Here is a 19,726-nt window from a genome sequence, read left to right on the forward strand (position 1 = left end):
ACGCTGGTTTGATCAAAGACATTGCCAAAAGCCTTATACACAGAGGGTGCTAATCCCAACTGATATAGCACAGTAAAAGTATCAGGAATGAAGGGAGTACAGCACATGTATCTGAGACATATAAAAAATCTATTTATTAGAATTCATTATAATGAACAATATTCTAAGTCAAATCTGACGCGTTTCTGGCAACAAATTATGAGTAGGTGTGTTTTGGCAGAAACGCGTCAGTTTTTACTCTTTGCCACAATATTGCTTATTTTAATGAATTCTAATAAATAGGTGTTATTTTTAGACTTACTGGAAGGATATGCTCTACTTCCCTTCCTTCCAGCTATTTTAATGTGGGTTGTATAAGACTAGAGAACTATGGCTGCCTCTGTATAGAAATAGCACCACAAATGGCCATTGATGCTGGCTGGAATTATAGCTCAGCAGTATGCCCCCTAATTGGCCTAAGTATAGACACTATTAGTAGGCTGATTTCATTTATAGGCAGGAATAATTATTGTAGTGTTAATACTATAATCACATCAGATGATGTCCACAAGATGTCATAAGAAAACATTACAATATAATAAAAAAAGAGTATTCTCTTGTTCCAAAAACATCACATTACTTCTGGAGAACTCAGTTATAACCGGACATGGCTATGCTACAAGTCTTGAGGATTGCTCTTACTTCTAGATTTTTAGCACTGTTAGTCAAGGGTAAGATGTGTGTATGAAAATTATGTGAGTATTATCCAAAAAACTCAGATGATTTTCATCCCTTTGCCATCCATATTGTCATCTGTTTATTTGTTGCTTACATTTGTGTGATTAATTTTATACATGAGCATAGTAAAATGTACAGTACATAATTACATAAAGTTTCTAGATTGGTAGTGGAAATGCTTCCATAAAAATTGGATGCTACACAAATGATATACATGGGATATTATTTTATTTATTTATTTTTTTTAATAAAAAAAAATGTGGGCATATCAACAATGAAAATATGGTGTTCTTATTCTGTGCATAAGGGCTCATGCACACAACCAGATTTCTTGTCCCAGTGTTCCCATGGTTTTCATGGATAGCACTCAACTGATGATATTCTATTGTGCCGTGCACATTTTGTTCCTCTGACTGAGGAAATGTTATTATTATTATTTATTTCTAGAGCACCATTGATTCCATGGTGCTGTACATGAGAAGGGGTTACATACAGAATACATAAACAGGTTACAGTAGACAGACTAGTACAGAGGGAAGAGGGCCCTGAAATTGCGGACTTAAATTCTATAGGATTTTGGGGAGGAGACAGTACGTGGGGTGTAGATTGGGCGGCAGCTCCGCACGGTGGTCGGGCAGCACCTCCGCACGGTGGTTGGTCGGGTGGCAGCTCGGTACGGTAGTCAGGTGGCAGCTCCGCACGGTGGTTGGGTGGCAGCTCCGCACGGTGGTGAAGCAGTGACATGTGACATGTCTGATGTTGATCCAAGTGTCAAATCAAAATTGGCAATGGAAGTCAATGGGTCCGTGGAAAACATTGGACCGCACTCAAATGGCATCCAAGTGCAGTCTGATTTTCAAAGATGATTTCATTAAGAAATTTAGATTGTAAAATGGGTCATTTTTTGGGGGCTCTGAAAAAAAATCAAAGGATAGATAAATTGGAGTTAGGGAAAGTATATCAAATCACAGAGAAAAAAACTCCTAAAATGTACATCTTTTATCAATAAATATTAAAAACATATATAAAAAATGTATATTAGCTCAAAGGCCAGTATTGTGCAATATATAACCCAAGAAAAGTGGCTAACAATCAAAATTATGTATATATACAACCCTATTGCAATATATCTCCACTATAGCTAATAACCCACAGGGCTCAGAATACAGTAGTGTAGTCACCCAATTACGTTTTTAAGAGGTATGTTCCTATTCCAGTCAAGTTGACACAGAACGTCTTAACAGGCTTTACACGCTACGATATATCTAACGAGATGTCGGCGGGGTCACGTCGTAAGTGACGCACATCCGGCATCGTTAGTGATATCGTAGCGTATGACAGTTATGAACGAGCAGAAATACTCACCTTCTCATTCATCGCTGACACGTCGCTCATTTTCTGAAAATCGAACGTCCTGTTGTTCAATGTTCCCGAGGCAGCACACATCGCTCCGTGTGACACCTCGGGAACGATGAACTGCAGCTTACCTGCGGCCACTTGCAATGCTGAAGGAAGGAGGTGAGCGGGATGTTTACTCATCTCCGCCCCTCCGCTTCTATTGGCCGGCCGCTGTGTGATGTCGTTGTGAAGCCGAACGTCCCTCCCCTTTCAGTAATTGGATGTTCGACGCCCACAGCGAGGTCGTTTTGAAAGTAAGTACGTTACAGCATTGTGCGACACGGGCAAGAAATTGCACACAACCATTGCACAAACGATGGGGGCGGGTGCGATCGCAAATGTGATCGCACGATAAAATGTAACGTGTAAAGCAGGCTTTAGACTTTCCCTAAAGCCTGCTTTACACGTTGCAATTTCACATACGATTTCGTATGCGATTTGCAACGCCCCCATTGTATGTGAGGCACGTTCAATTTGTTGAACGTGCCGCACATACGAGTAACCCCCGTCACACATACTTACCTTCCATACGACCTCGCTGTGGGCGGCGAACGTCCACTTCCTGGAGTGGGAGGGATGTTCGGTGTCACATCGACGTCACGCGGCAGCCGGCCAATAGATGTGGAGGGGTGGAGCTGAGCGGGTCGTAAACATCCCGCCCACCCCCTCCTTCCGCATTTTGGGTAGGGAGCCGCAGGACGCAGGTGAGATCTGTTCATCGTACCCGGGGTGTCACACACTGTGATGTGTGCTACCCCGGGTACGATGAACAATCTGACGTGCAATTCTAGAGACAGGTACGATGTGTTTGCGATGAACGTTTTACCGTTCAATCACAATCGCACGTACCTGTCACACACTGCAATGTACTTACAATGCCGGATGTGCGTCACTTACGTGACCCCGCCAACATATTGTAAGATACATTGCAGCGTGTAAAGCAGGCTTAAGAGTAATTTGTCTGACTGGACCAGTCCTCCAGATATCAGAAAAAGTCAGATTGAGTTCAAACCGGGCCTCAGGGTCATAGTGGAGAAATGTTCTCCAGATTTTTTTTAAAAAGGAATCAATACCACGCAATTTTTCTAGTGGAAAATATTTAAGCAATATTGTGTCACACACACAGAGTGCCTATGGCTTTGTAGTAAAAAGCTGTGTATGATTGGCTGACAGCCTGCACCGCCCCACTGTACGCGCGGTTAGGAAAAAAAAATGGAGATCGCCATTATCGAGGAACCCTCACCCCCCCGGACACTGTACATTGAATTTGGATATTATTATTAACATTGCGCACATTACGTTGTGTCCATGCGTATAATTATGCAGCGATTTAGCATAATTATGCAGCGATTTAGCAGCACATGTGACTGTATTGTGACCGCACTCATCATCACCGCACACACCCAAGTACTACCGCCCCCATCATCATCCCCGCACACACCCCGGCACTACCGCATCCATCATCATCCCCGCACACCCCCCCGCACTACCGCACCCATCATCATACCCGCACACACCCCGGCTCTACCGCCCCCATCATCATCCCCGCACACACCCCGGCACTCCCCTTCCCCATCATCATCCCCGCACACACACCCGGCACTACCGCACCCATCTTCATCCCCGCACACACACCGGCACTACCGCCCCCATCATCCCTGCACACACCCCGGCACTACCGCCCCCATCATCATCCCCGCACACACCCCGGCACTACCACCCCCATCATGATCCCTGCACACACCCTGGCACTACCGCACCCATCATCATTCCCGCACACACCCCGGCACTACCGCACCCATCATCCCTGCACACACCCCGGCACTACCGCACCCATCATCACCGCACACACCCCGGCACTACCGCACCCATCATCACCGCACACACCCCGGCACTACCGCCCCCATCATTCCCGCACACACCCCGGCACTACTGCCCCCATCATCCCCGCACACACCCCGGCACTACCGCACCCATCATCACCGCATACACCCCGGCACTACCGCCCCCATCATCCCTGAACACACCCCGGCACTACCGCCCCCATCACCATTCCCGCACACAGCCCGGCACTACCACCCCCATCATCATCACCGCACACACGCAAGCACTACCGCACCCATCATCATCCCCGCACACACCCCGGCACTAGCACACCCATCATCACCGCACACACCCCGGCACTACCGCACCCATCATCACCGCACACACCCCGGCACTACCACCCCCATCATTCCCGCACACACCCCGGCACTACTGCCCCCATCATCCCCGCACACACCCCGGCACTACCGCACCCATCATCACCGCATACACCCCGGCACTACCGCCCCCATCATCCCTGAACACACCCCGGCACTACCGCCCCCATCACCATTCCCGCACACACCCCGGCACTACCGCCCCCATCATCATCACCGCACACACGCAAGCACTACCACACCCATCATCATCCCCGCACACACCCCAGCACTACCGCACCCATCATCACCACACACACACAAGCACTACCGCCCCCATCATCCTCACCGCACACACCCCGGCACTACCGCCCCCACATCATCCCCGCACACCCCGCCTCCATCATCCCCGCACACACACAGGCACTACCTGCATGAAGTCTCCAGTGACAGCGCGGCTCACTTCAGTTGCTGCATGCTACACAGAGCGGTCGTGTTCTACGGCGCTCCCTGTCAGCTTCATGTAGCAGAGCTGAAAGCGTCGTGTGGATTACTTTGGACCTGGATGGGTGTTTGGGGATTAATAAAGTGGTAAATGAGGGGGGGGGGTTGTCTTTTATTCCAAATAAAAGATTTTTCGTTGTGTTTGTTTATTTACTTTCACTTACAGGTTAATCATGGAAGGTATCTCGGGGAGACGCCTGCCATGATTAACCTAGGACTTAGTGGCAGCTATAAGCTGCCATTTAACTCCTTATTACCCCGATTGCCACCGCACCAGGGCAATTTGTGATGAGCCTGGTAGAGTCCTGGGACTGTCACATCTAATGGATGTGGCAATTCCAGGTGGATACTGGCTAATATTGTTAGGGTGGTGGGCTCCCCATCCTGACAATACCAGCCTCCAGCCGTGTGGCTTTATCTTGGCTGGTATCAAAATTGGGGGACCGCAGGGTTTTGGTTCTTTTTAATTATTTATTTATTTATTTTTCTGCATGATATAGACCCGCCCAATGGCGGCTGTGATTGGTTGCAGTGAGACAGCTGTCACTCAGCGTGGGGGGCGTGTCTAACCGCAACCAATCATGGGCGCCGGTGGGCGGGGAAAGCAGGGAATATGAAATTGAATAATGAGCGGCAGCCATTTTCCAAAGAGGAAAAGCCGCCGGAGCTTTGTGATAGCCGTGCAGCTGATCGATGAGTAGGAAAGAGAGAGGGATTGTGCTGGGGACGCAGGACGCATGCAAATACGCAACATGCACACATAGCCTTACTGTGAAAAGCCACGGTTTTGGTGATCGAACCATTATTGAACGTTAACTCCAACTGTCGAACGTGAAGCAAATTGTTCGAGTTCGTCGAATGACTCAAACATCGCCCAAAACAACTTGAATTTGAAATTGGCGAAACGGTTCGATTCGAACATCGCTCATCCCTAATACAGAGATTAATGGGGGACTAAAGAAATGTGGAAGAGAGCATAAGGAACATGAGTAGAGATGAGCTAACCCATTGAAGTTCAGTTCGGTAGGTTCAGACGAGCTTTAGATAAAATTCTGTTATGGACCCGGACTTGACCTGAACCTCGTTGGAAGTCACTAATTGGGCATATCACTTCTCCGCCTACATGCAGCCAGCCATAAACAGAACAGTTATTTTGAAGTGTCTGGTTTTTACATTTGTTTTTTCTTTTGGACACACTACATCCAATAACAATGATTTTACCTGGAGCGTGAGCCAATCACTGCAAGAAGCTCGCAGTGGACCAAGGACTGAGCATACCCGAAACACAGCAGTGTTCAATTGGGTTTTCAGCATACGTAAAGCACCCGAACTCCAAACTCCAACACTGATTTTTTTGTATTTCGGGTCCACTCATCTCGAGTTAATGAACAAGAGGAAAATGTAACAGATGGAGTCCTATCAACATGTAATCGGCCCCTCAATATAAAGGTACATAGAAGAAGAAAAAAACTGAGTTTTATATGGCCATACATAGTAACGACATATAAAGTGCGCCTATAGAATATATATATTTATTATTATCAATACAAAAATACATACAGGGGCACTGTCATAATGAAATATATAGAAGTTTCAATAAAATACAACAGTGAATGGAAGAACAGAAGAACCAGAGGTTCCCAGACTAAGATTTCTACAGCATATAATTATATATAAGGCAGGCCCAGCAATCACATAGATCATAAATAACATAGGGAATCAATTGTTACAGAAGCCCTAAAAGGTATATACTAAGGAAAATTCCCTATAAAATAAAGTAGCATGGGACAACGCTTACCCATAATAAAGTGCAAGTGCAGATGCTGAATCGAGGGTCCTGTAAAGAGGGGGGAAGAGGTCTTAGTCTGGGAACCTCTGGTTCTTCTGTTCTTCCATTCACTGTTGTATTTTATTGAAACTTCTATATATTTCATTATGACAGTGCCCCTGTATGTATTTTTGTATTGATAATAATAAATATATATATATTCTATAGGCGCACTCTCATCTCGAGTTAAGTATAAGGTCTTTTTTTTTACATGGTCAACAAAAAAATCTGCATGATCTTGCTTAGATTCACCTCTGTAGAATTTCTTCTGGCTACTTCAGGAATAAATCAGTTCTATGTAAGCAAACCCTAAGGCTACATGCGCACGCTGCTTCTTTTTGTGTTCACAAACTGCAGCCAAAACTGCAGCCAAAACTGCACCTTGTCAGAGAGAACCTGGAAATGTCACAAAAAACGCATGGAATTTTAGGTGCGTTTTTGGTGCGTTTTCGGTTCGTTTTTGGTGCGTTTTTCACACCCTGCGTTTTTGCTGTGTTTTTGTGACAAATGTTGACAAAAACGCAGGAAGAATGAACATGCTGCATTTTATTTGTCACAAACCTTTGACAAATAAAACGCTGACAAATAAACTGCAACGTGCGCATGACAAATCTGACTTCTCATAGACTTTGCTGGGAAGTCAAATGTCAGAAAGTTCTGACAACAAAACTGCAGCCAAAAAAGCAGAAAAAAAGCAGCGTGTGCATGTAGCCTTATGAAGCGAATGGTATACAAATACATCAATATCAATTAAAAAAACATGACTGTACTGGGTTTCTGGAAATTTTCAAATAAATACTTCTCAGTGGAGGACATTTAGAACATAATTCTTTACAATGTAAATTTATTGAATTTTTGCTGTAGAAATCAAGGTCCTAAGGTAAAGAACATACTGATTAGACTTGGAGATGAAGCTAAACCATACCATATGTTAACTGAGTTTTAATGTCATCCTTCATTGTCAGCTTTTACAAAGCAGTCACCTGTGCAATGACATGACAGTGTACATGGGGTCTAATCAATCAATTTTTACCTAGATGCTTCTTAACCCTATTATTGCCAGTGATATAAGCTAAAAGCGTATCAGGAACAGATTTTTTCTTTCCAAGATTTTTAGTAAAAATGGCAACTAGAAACTTGGCTGTTCTCTTTTCTGCATTTTAATGGCATCTGTGGGAGAAAAGGAAATCCCAGTGAGGTCATTATTGAGATTTTCAGTTTAAAGCAGAGCCTCTGGTTTAACATCTCTGGCATTTAATTTAATTACAGGTCTATCAAATATCTTACAAAAACATGTTTATAGAATCAAAGTAATAAAAAAGAAAAGAAAAGCATTTACTGACAATGAATTCTTTATACAGACAGTAAATCCCTCCCTAACCTTTTAACCGTTCTAACAAATTGGTACAAATATTAGCCATGCGTTTCTGAAATAAATGAATAAATTCTAAAAAAAATTTGAAATAATATACTTTAATGATTTGTTAATTTTTGTAATAATATGTAAAAATATGTATATTTAATATTGATATTTAGAAGTATTTTATCAGTGATACCTTTATTGACTAACCAGAAAAATATATATTTTAAAGCTTTCAAAATTTTAAGGCAGTTCTGGTAGCTAGTAACATTGCATTACTTTTAGGCCTCTTTCACATGTCAGTGAATGTGTAACAAAACTCATATGTCCCTCCGTATGCTGTGATTTCATGGCAGATGTGTGTTCTCCATGTGATCCGTGATAGCACATGAAGATCAGGTATTCCAAATTCACCTGTTTCCGCTCCTGCTGTCTGCGATACTGAAACTCCGGCTCTCTTGTGTCCGGCCGCTGCTGTCTCACCTCTGCAGCTACTTCCGGGTCGGCTGTGCAGTGCATAGCTGCATAGTAATGAGAATAATTAGCCGGCCTGAAAGCAGCAGACAGCAGTGGCTGAAGACAGTGTCGCTGGAGAGAGGTGAGTTTAAAAAACTTTTTATTTTAAATGTACATGTTTTTAAGGTACATGTTTCACGGAACACACCACTGTGGGTTCCGTGTGACATCAGTGATGCCAGAAAAATTGGACATGTCTCCGAGCGAAAAAACGGACACACGTGTAGACCGCATGGAGACACAGTCAGTGAAAAATCACTGATGTGTGAACAGGCTCATTGATTTTAATGGGTCTGTGTATGTCCGTGATTCTGGTATGTATAAAATCTGTCACATATGTACCAGAATCACTGATGTGATTCTGCAGTAGCAGCAGATGCCGAGAGACAACATCGTGGGAGACTTCAGCACCACAAAGAGCAGGAGTGGGGACAGGTGAGTTTAGAGTGCCTGATCTCCATGTGCTATCACTGATCATGGATCACGGACAGCACATGGAGAACATACGTGTGTCGTGAATCACTGCACACGGAGGAACAAATGCATTTTTAATACGTCAGTGAAAAACGTCTGTGTTTTTCACTGACATGTGAAACAGGCCTTAGTAAGATAAAAGGGGAAACTGACAGCTGATAGATGCTGCCCGATCTATCAAACGCTGGCTGCATGTTTATAGCAATGAAAATTTGACTTTGAAATGCTGCGCTATTTCAAAGAGAAAATTTCTTCGAAAGACGGCTGGGAACCAAGTCACACAGGAGACTAGTCAAAAAGGATGATCCCCGATAGCTCCTCCCTGGCAACTACCAATGACTGACATGTCTCTCCCTATACACGTCACTCAAGAGGAGCTGATGGTGAGAAGGCTTTTCAGCTAGTCACCCATGCTGCTCAGTTACCAGGTAACGCTATGTTAACACATTTCTTTTTTGCTGCTTTTTTCTGCAGCAAAACTTGCTCTCTTTGCAGTTAAAAAGCTGCTGACAAAAAGCAGATTTTTTTGTTTTTGCTGCATTTTCGTTGCTTTTTATTAGCTGTATTTCTGTTGGGTCATTCGTCTACAGTACATGTTTAAATAAAATTTGTTTCATTCACCACAAAATCAGCAAAAATACAGCATGAAATCCAATTGTGTTTGTTCAGCTTCTCATTGCTTTCAATGGTGGAAAAAAATCTGAAAAAAAGCGCTGAAAAACTTGACATGCTGATTCTTTTAAAAACGCAGCAGTTTTCCATTTCAGTCTGGAAAAAAAGCAAGCATGTGTGTGTGTGTGTGTTTATGTGTGCGCGTGGGATTTCTGGAATCTCAGAGCTTTTGCGGATACTGTAAAAATCAGCTTTTAATTTGCTTAAAACACAAAAAATGTTGCAAAAATGCAGCAAAACGCATCGTGTGAACATAGCCTAACTTTTATATCATGTTTTTCTCTGAAATGCCGCAGTCTTTCAGAGTAAAGCAAACATGGCTCAAATTGAGCAGCTAGTATCTGATGCATGCTGTCTCCCACCTCAGTAATGGAAAGTCTTTATTGGATACAGATTTTGGCATTGGTTCCATTTGCGTTTTGCAGGGACAAGTGAAATCCAATAAAATATCAGATTGCACTCGCACCAGTGCAAAACTATGGGAGGTAAGTTACATTCAGCTTATAAGATAGACCCCTCATTTTCCTCCCAAAATTTTTATAATATGAAAAATACGGTACTTAAATAAAAAAAACCTTTGCATGTTTTGTATCACCCTAATTGCACTGACTTCCAGGTAATTTTTACCGCTCAGTGAATGCTGTAAAAACACATCCTAAAAACAATTTTAGATTTGCGCTTTTTTTGCAAGTCCACTGCACTTGGAATTTTTCACCAATTTTCCAGCATTTCACATATTAAAATAAATGGTATAATCCCATAAAAAAATCAAGCCCTCATAGAGTTATATTGATGGAAAAATAAAAATGTTATGACTCTAAGAGAAGAGAAGGGAAAAAAACAAAAGTCCAGAAATAGAAAATTGCCATGGCAGAAAGGGGTTAGATAAAGTAATAAAATATTCATTTAAAATTCTTAACTGTATAGAGTTTTACCATTTCATTTACGTCATTCTAGAAGTCTTTAATTAATTTACATAACCAAAGTAATGTCTTAAAAAATGTATTGGGGGGGTGTGTACGCACGGTGCATTTTTTTATGCAGATCCGGTGCAGATTGTGGCACAAATCTGAATGCCTATCTTTACGACGGCTATGTCAGCAAGGTCATCTGAAATGCTTATTTTTTTACTTGCAGATTTGGTGCAGAAAAAAATCTGCAGCGTGTCAATTGTTGGTGCATGTTTCCTGCGTTTTTGAGCCCTTGCACCTGTTGACTTCACTAAAAAAAACGCATGGCACAAGAATGCATGAAAACCCATGTGTTTTTGGTGCATATTTCTGCCAGAAGGTGCAGATTTCATGCAGACATCTTTTGCACCAAGTCTGCAGTGTACGCACATAGCCTTATGGCACTTTCACATTGCGTTTTTACCTACGTTCACTGGTCCCGTCGAGGCATCCGTCCAAAACCCCCTCCCCCTGCAAAACTTGTTTCAGACGCATATGCTGACGGGGCCATTGACTATAATAGAGCAGACCGAATCAGCGTGTGCTCTGTCTTGCTCCATTTTCGGCCGTATACATTTTCTGCAGGTGGACACCCGAACGTAGTAGACTACAGTCATGGCCAAAAGTTTTGAGAATGACACCAAAATTATATTTTCACATGATCTGTTGCCCTCTGGTTTTTAATTGTGTTTGTCTGATGTTTACATCACATACAGAAATATAATTACAATCATATTATGAGTACCAAAAGGTTATATTGACAGTTAGAATGAGTTAATGCAGCAAGTCAATATTTGCAGTGTTGACCCTTCTTCTTGAAGACCTCTGCAATTCTCCCTGGCATGCTCTCAATCAACTTCTGGACCAAATCCTGACTGATAGCTGTCCATTCTTGCATAAGCAATGCTTGCATTTTACCAGAATTTGTTGATTTTTGTTTGTCCACCCGTCTCTTGATGATTGCCCACAAGTTCTCAATGGGATTAAGATCTGGGGAGTTTCCAGGCCATGGTCCCAAAATCTCTATGTTTTGTTCCATGAGCCATTTAGTGATGACCTTTGCTTTATGGCAAGGTGCTCCATCATGCTGGAAAAGGCATTGTTGGGCGCCAAACTGCTCTTGGACAGTTGGGAGAAGTTGCTCTTGGAGGACATTCTAGTACCATTCTTTATTCATGGCTGTGTTTTTAGGCAAGACTGTGAGTGAGCTGATTCCCTTGGCTGAGAAGCAACCCCCCACATGAATCGTTTCAGGATGCTTAACAGTTGGCATGAGACAAGACTGGTGGTAGCGCTCACCTCTTCTTCTCCTAATAAGCTGTTTTCCAGATGTCCCAAACAATCGAAAAGGGGATTCATCTGAGAAAATGACTTTACCCCAGTCCTCAGCAGTCCACTCCCTGTACCTTTTGCAGAATCAGTCGGTCCCTGATGTTTTTTCTGGAGAGAAGTGGCTTCTTTGCTGCCCTCCTTGAAACCAGGCCTTGCTCAAGCAGACTCCGCCTCACAGTGCGTGCAGAAGCACTCACATCAGCCTGCTGCCATTGCTGAGCTAGCTCGGCACTGCTGGTAGTCCGATCCCGCAGCTGAAACAGTTTTAAGATACGGTCCTGGTGTTTTCTGGTCCTTCTTGGACGCCCTGGAGCCTTTTTGGCAACAATGGAAGCTCTCTCCTTGAAGTTCTTGATGATGCAATAGATTGTTGACTGAGGTGCAATCTTTGTAGCTGCGATACTCTTCCCTGTTAGGCCATTTTTGTGCAGAGCAATGATGGCTGCACGTGTTTCTTTAGAGACAACCATGGTTAACTGAAGAGAAACAATGATACCAAGCACCAGCCTCCTTTTAAAGTGTCCAGTGGTGTCATTCTTACTTAATCATAACTGATTGATCGCCAGCCCTGTCCTCATCAACACCCACACCTGTGTTAATGGAACAATCACTAAAACAATGTTAGCTGCTCCTTTTAAGGCAGGAATGCAATGATGTTGAAATGTGTTTTGGGGGTTGAAGTTCATTTTCTTAGCCAATATTGACTTTGCAAGCAATTGCTGTTAAGCTGATCACTCTTTATGACATTCTGGAGTATATGCAAATTGCCATTAGAAAAACTTAAGCAGTAGGCTTTGTAAAAATTAATATTTGTAGCATTCTCAAAATTTTTGGCCATGACTGTACATCTGGGTGTCCGTCTGCAGAAAACGTATATACCTGAAAATGGAGCAAGACAGAGCACACGCTGACTCCATCTGCTCCATTATAGTCAATGGCCCCGTCAGCGTATGCGTCCGAAACACGTTTTGCGGGGACGGGGGTTCGGATGGCTGCCCCGACGGGACCAGTGAACGTAGGTGAAAACGCAATGTGAAAGTGCCCTTAGCTATAGTCTAAACATTTTGATGCCTGAACTTTCAGAAATCATTTATTTCTATTTGTGCTTCTCTGCTAAGAGTCTTGACGTTTTTATTATTTCACTGATATTTCTGTGCAACATCTCGATTTTCCTTCTCTTTCTGTTTTTTTCATTTCTTTCTGAAACATTTGTGTTTTTATTTAATTAATATACAGTACATTTTCACATTTTGAATGCAAAAAAAATTCTGTTCCATTCTACTCATTTGATTTATTTTTTTATTTTATTTTATATTGAGTTTAGTCTAGTGCAGTTCCATATTTAAGAGAAGAATTGACATGGAGGAGTTCTTCAGGATTACCCTTCCTTCCACAATACTGGTGCTTGTGGGGAAAATAAAAAATATTTAATTATTAAATGAAATAAAATATGAAAACTACTTTTAATACGGTATTTTTCTGTATGAAATCTTAGGCATAGAGATGTATAAAAAGTCTTTGTAAGCCATATTACTGGTCTGTACAAACTAGAATACTTAGGTGACCTCAATACAGTCATGTACATGAATCCTTATACTGAATAATACTCTACTTTTACAATTATGTCATATTCACATTATCCGACTACCATATTAGCCCATGGAAAAGCCACATTTTGAGATTTGTAATGAGATCCCCTGATTACAATTGTGTGTCTTCAAATTGTGCATAGCAAATTGTGGCCGTCAGTTGAGTTTCCTGTTTCAGGCCACAATGCTGCCAGATGTGGGAAAAAAGCTTTTCTAAGAGATGTACCTGCGAGTGTTACATTTCTTTTTTTCCAGTTTATACTATTTACTTTGACTTCACGGTACTATCAGAAGAAATTGTGACCACTTTGTTGTCCAACTGATATAATGTACAGTATGTAATGAAAAATGATACATTTTAGCATTTATTAACTGTGTGGAAAACCATGATGATTTATGTGCTGGTTGTGTTGATTGGTGTCCTCGGCGGTTGATTGTATTTAATGCAGTAAAAAAAAAAAGTTTTCCTTTAAACCTATTTTATTGGAATTTACCATTTTTAGTCTTTAACTGTAGAAATGTGAGATGAAGAATCCTATAAACACACTACTATAAATTTAACAGGTGGGAACAATACAGCGATAAACTTGCATGTAAGCCTGTTAATACTTTTATGATATGTTTATAGTAATTAAAGGGATAAAAAACAATCTCATAGTGTTAACCAGTGAGCACCGCCTTACATTGTCTAATATAATTACTTTCAGAATTTTGCTGCTATCAGCAATTCTTGTGAACCAGTGTCAGAGGAAGGCCTAAGCCACACTGCATGAAAATCGGTGCGAGTGGAGTGCGATAAAACATCACATTCCACTTGGACCAATATTAGCCTATGTGTCAGCACCCATGAGCGATTATTTTCTCAACCCTAATTGGACTGACAAAACAAGCGCAGCAAGCTGCCGGTGCAATACGATCCTGTTTTCTCTAGCACCCATTCAAGTCTATGGGGCGAGAGAAAAATCGCACTGCACTCGCAGTACACCAGTGTACCGCGAGTGCAGGGCGCAAATGGCAATAGGCGGCTGTGGAGGAGAGAGAGGGACATAAATCCCTCCCTCCCCTCCTCAGCGTCGCCCCCCCCCCCCCCCCCCCCGCAGCTGAGGTCCGATCGCATGATTGAACCTCAGTCGCAGGGACACTCGCATGACACTCGGCTCTGCTGTACTGCCAGTGGGAACCGAGTGTCATGCGAGGGGATCACAGTAATCCCCGTGTGGCCCCGGCCAAACAGTGAGGGAGATCTTGAAGAGAAATTATCAATTGATGTTATTACACGCAATATACATAGTGCCACCATATTTGGCAGTGTCTTACATAAAATGTATCTAAAACCATTAGATTTTGGAGTAATGCTGGAAATTCATGCAGGTACTGGGAAAACATAGAGTCCTTGATTTTTCAAAGCGATTAAGCCAGAAAGTTAAAATAAAATGCTTTAATAAATTGCAAAGTATTGGCACGATTTAGGGCTTTTGTTGTTTTCATGCCAGTATAGCGGGATGTAGGGCTTGGCCGCCTTTGCCCTGCAATCCGATGTTTCGTAAAGTAAATGAGATATGGTGTTTAGGGTACACTGTGGCCATCTAGTAACCGGGTTTGTAAATTACTGCTCCCTGTTTCTCTAAGGGTAGGTAGAGGGTTAAAGCCTTAGACCAACAGTTGAGTTTAGTAGTTAACCCCTTAACCCCCTAGACGATTTTCCATTTTCGGTTTTCTCTCCCCTTCTTCCAAAAGCCATAATTTTTTTTTTGTATCAATCTGACCATTTGAGGGTTATTTTGCGTGGGACAAGTTGTACTTTTGAATGCCATCATTAATATTACGATATAGAGCACTGGAAAACTGGAAAAAAATTCAAATGTGGAAAAATTGAGAGAAAAGTGAAATTCTACAATGTTTTTGTTTTTTTGTTGTTTTTTTTATTCACCATGTGCACTATATGGTAAAACTGAAGTTTCAGTATAATTCTCTAGATTGGTATGTGTTCTTAAATACTAAACATATGTATAGTTTTACTTTTCTCTAAGAGGTGAAAAAAAATTCAGAAGTTTGTCCAAAAAAGAATAGAGCTTTTGTCGCCATGTTCCAAAAGCCGTAGCGTTTTCATTTTTTGGGATCTGGAGCTCAGTGATGGTTTATTTTTTGCATCTTGAGCTGACATTTTTAAATATACCATTTTTAGGTAGATGCAATGTTTTAAACGCCTGTTTGCATTTTAATGCAATGTTACAGTGACCAAAAAACAATTTTTGCATTGGGATTTTTTTTCTCACTACACCATGTATCAATCAGATTAATTGAGTTTAGATTTTGATAGATCAGGCATTTCTGAATGCGGGAATACCAAATATTTGATTTTTTTTAAAAAAATGTAATTGTTTTATTTTCAATGGGGCAGAAGAGGGGTGATTTGAACTTTTAGGTTTTGTTATTTTTTCATATTTTTAAAAACTTTTTTTTTTACATTTTTTACTGATTTTACTAGTGCCGCTAGCGGACTTTATGTCTGTACACTGCGATTGTTTCTCCTGATTACAGCAATGCTGCAGCATCGCTCTGAACATTGTTGTGTTCCTGTGAGTGCTATGCTTTGCCGGCTATCAGAGGAAGTGACTCATGACAGTGATAGGGCTCATCATCTAATACCGAACTGTCATGGTAACACATCGGCGCCCTGCGATCGCATTGCAGGGTTGCCCTAGCCGCCTGTTAGCCGCATGTCTGCTGAGGGACTGTGTGGCCCCTGTATTGTTAAAGAAGAGTGCCTGTAATATAGCTGTTCAGTAAGTCTCAAGTAAATTACTGTTTGTTGACAATCTGGACACTATGTCTAAATTGTCCCTGAGAGAAGGTAATCAAAACCAATTCCTTTGCACTGTGGATGTGGCCGGGGCAGGGGAGATAACCCACTGCTAACCAGATCTCTCCCCATTGAAAACATGTGAATGCTCAGCAGAGCCAAATACTCAAGTGTATGGGGGAGTCAGGAAAGATATGTCTGCAGAACGATGGGGAAATAACTATCAAATGTGTATGGCCAACTTTATTATCTCAGCCACATCCCTCTTTAAGAACTGCTACTACTCCTTTCTGTGATGACATATCACTGTTCACTTAATGAACAAGACTTGACCTATGGCTTGTGTATAGAAGAGATACACAAAGTGAAGAGTGATAGGTTGTCACAGAACAGAAGGATGGGCAGTGCTCAGCGTGCGATGGCACTGTGATGCATACACTATGCAAAATTCAACTTTTGGTGTATCATATGCTACATACGTTCTAGGACAATACCCTGCATATATAGATAAGGTAATTCATTTAGTAGGTCCTTTACATTTTAAAGCTAGGTAAATTTGCTACATATTTATTAGTAGCCTTGAAACATCTAGAGAACTAGTAAACTCCCCAATATTTGGACTGATACCCCTACTGAACCTGGTTATGAGCCCTGGACAGTGACATAACTACAGTGGGTTCATTACTTGAAGTCACACCATGATCCCAAAGCCTACAGATGCCCCTATGAAAAAGCCAGGATAGTTGGGGGGCCTTGGAGAATTTGCATTGAGATCCATGTGTTTCAAGTTCTGCCATTGGCCCTGCACCTGAGTGTCCATCACATGGTTAGAACGCATTTATTTCCACTGTAAATGAACTGAAAAATGAATACACAAAGCATATTGGAAAATTATATTTTCTTTATGCAATAAATAACCACAATACCCCTTTATTCCATCTAAACGCTGTATTCTGTAAGTATTCTGTTTTTACATATGTTCAAGGAATCAGACCCTTGTTTAGAGAGGAGTCTGCAGTGCTTGATACTTGCAGAGTGAGAAGAAACACATTTTTAATTATCATTATTTTACAGGTTCATGAGATCTATGAGTGTCAGGATTGTGACAAGAAATTTATATCGGCTAACCAGCTCCGACGGCATATGATAACTCACTCAGGTACACCACCCTCCCCCCTGAATGTATATTGCCTTATAGTGTGTTATATGAGTATTGATTTGTAGCAGCATGCAGAATCCATATATCAGTGTAGTAGTGTGGATGACAAAGTCCGTATTTTGGAAGATTATTACTTTTGAGATTCATTGTGTTATCCATAAAATGCACTGCACATCTTCCAACTTCTAATCTTGTAGTAAGGCTTCTTTGAAGTCATTCTCTTTTGATTTAAGCTAGTTAATGCGATGTCGGTTTGGGAAGATTATTGCGAAGAATGTAGCAGTGTCTCGCTATTCCATCCGCTATGAACCATCATGTTAAAAAGGGCATTCGATGCTTTTCTAATTGGTTAATCTTAATTGGACTGACTTAAATGCAGCAGTCTCTCCAGAGCAGACTCTGTTTGCCTTTCATCTTCTACCTCCTTTTCCATGAACAACAGACTAAACGTCCCCAATCATTTTCTGCAGAGAAGCGCCCCTACACCTGCGAGGTTTGCTGCAAATCCTTCAAACGGCTTGATCAAGTGACCGCACACAAAATAATACACAGCGAGGACAAACCTTACCAGTGCAAACTCTGCGGGAAAGGATTTGCACATAGAAATGTTTACAAGAATCACAAGAAGGTAAAAAAAAACCCTCTTTCACAACCTTTGATCTAAATGTTAATTTGCTGAAATCAAAATGATTTAAAAGGAGATAATAGATCACATGTGTCATATAACAGAGGGAAGAATGGTACGTATTAGTGAAGAGCGAATACCACTACTAATACTAAAATATTTGGGCTTGGGATATTCATATTGAATACATGGTGCTACTGCAGTATTCGTCACTAATAACAAACCCAATGCAAGTCAATGGGTAACCCGAGCATTTTTGTGAAGATTTCACAGAAAAATGTTTGGGATCACTATTGAGTTGCATTAGATTCGTTATTTGTCACTAATACCAGAATAGTACTAGGTATTCAGTATGAATAATCCGAACCCAAATATTTAGTATATGCTAATCACTACTAAGTATCAGTTATTTGCAAATGAAAGCAATTACTACACCATTGATATTCGCTTTACTATACTGGAAAAAATCAGGTTTAGTTTGGAGTTAGTAAACTTCATCCACTTCCCAACATACAGCCTGTGAGATTGCACACTGCAACCTGGGGGTTTCACTCGCTTGCAGCGATGCGAGGTAGCTGAGGCAGCAGAGGTAACACAGTCTCTTTATAAAATTCCAGCCGTTTATTAAAACACTTCACGCAAAAATGGAAAACATAAACGGCCTTTCTTGGCTTAAAGACAAAACACAACTTCAGCCACATACCGTGGGCTTATAATCCATTAGAGTCCATGGGGAGGGATGACAGCCTCCTCACACAGGCTCCTGCTAGTGTATTTTCCTCCATGAGAAGTTCGGCCCTGCAGCCACAGCACTAAACAGCCTGGCTGCAGTCTCCTTCCAGTCTAAACCCAGACTGATTTCCAGAACCCTCTCAGAGACTTCACCCAGCCTGAGATTTCCAGCTCTCTACAGCCATGTGCCAAACACAGACTCCATTAAAACGGCATGTAACCTCACATGTGACACACCCATGGGCGAGGTAGGTGGCCAGATCTGCCCATTTCTCCAGCTACCTGTAAGCCTACCCCATGAAAACTGAAGTAAAGAAATAAAGGAGAAAAAAATCCATAAAATGTGGCACAAGTGCCAGCATTTTTTGAGGCTCCTACCACTTATGTGGTATATACCTCCCTCAACAACCTCACCGGTCACCTTCTTACAAGCCTTAATATGGCACCATGTTTTTTGAGTCATAAAAGAGTTGCAATTCTGGTGTTATGGCCTCTAGTATGCACCTGTATGACTCCAGTTTTATATAGAATCATGGGCTTTTCTGTTGGATTCAGTCAAAGAACCGTGCTGGGATCCATTGAATGCCATACGTATATAGGTTCTCTGTTGGAGAATATCACAGGAGCCTAATCTACAACTTACAGTGGCTAAACCTACAATAATTATAGGAACAGCCATAACTACAACAAATTATTTTTTATTGAATTAGTTGAAAAATATAAAAAACAAACCAGTAGGTCCAACCACACACAGAGTACATAGAGGTCACGATATAATGGAGCTCCCTAGCACTAGGGAGAGGAGAGAGAGGTCATCACCTTTTTTCAACCCCTTGCCGACCACATTTCTAAGCCCTCAATTGCCCTAAACTCACCCTGGCTAGTGA

The 19,726-nt window shown here is 41.8% G+C and overlaps 1 protein-coding gene across 1 annotated transcript in view; it reads left to right on the plus strand.

The window, feature by feature from the left end:
* Window positions 1–19,726, plus strand: part of PRDM5 (PR/SET domain 5) — a 373,869-nt gene that overhangs the window by 111,193 nt on the left and 242,950 nt on the right. The window contains exons 10-11 of the mRNA XM_075336363.1: window positions 17,398–17,482; window positions 17,953–18,110. Coding sequence (XP_075192478.1) covers window positions 17,398–17,482; window positions 17,953–18,110 — 243 coding nt within the window. The remainder of the gene's footprint in view (window positions 1–17,397; window positions 17,483–17,952; window positions 18,111–19,726) is intronic.

This window comes from Anomaloglossus baeobatrachus, chromosome 1 (assembly GCF_048569485.1).
Source record: "Anomaloglossus baeobatrachus isolate aAnoBae1 chromosome 1, aAnoBae1.hap1, whole genome shotgun sequence".
NCBI lineage: Eukaryota > Metazoa > Chordata > Amphibia > Anura > Aromobatidae > Anomaloglossus > Anomaloglossus baeobatrachus.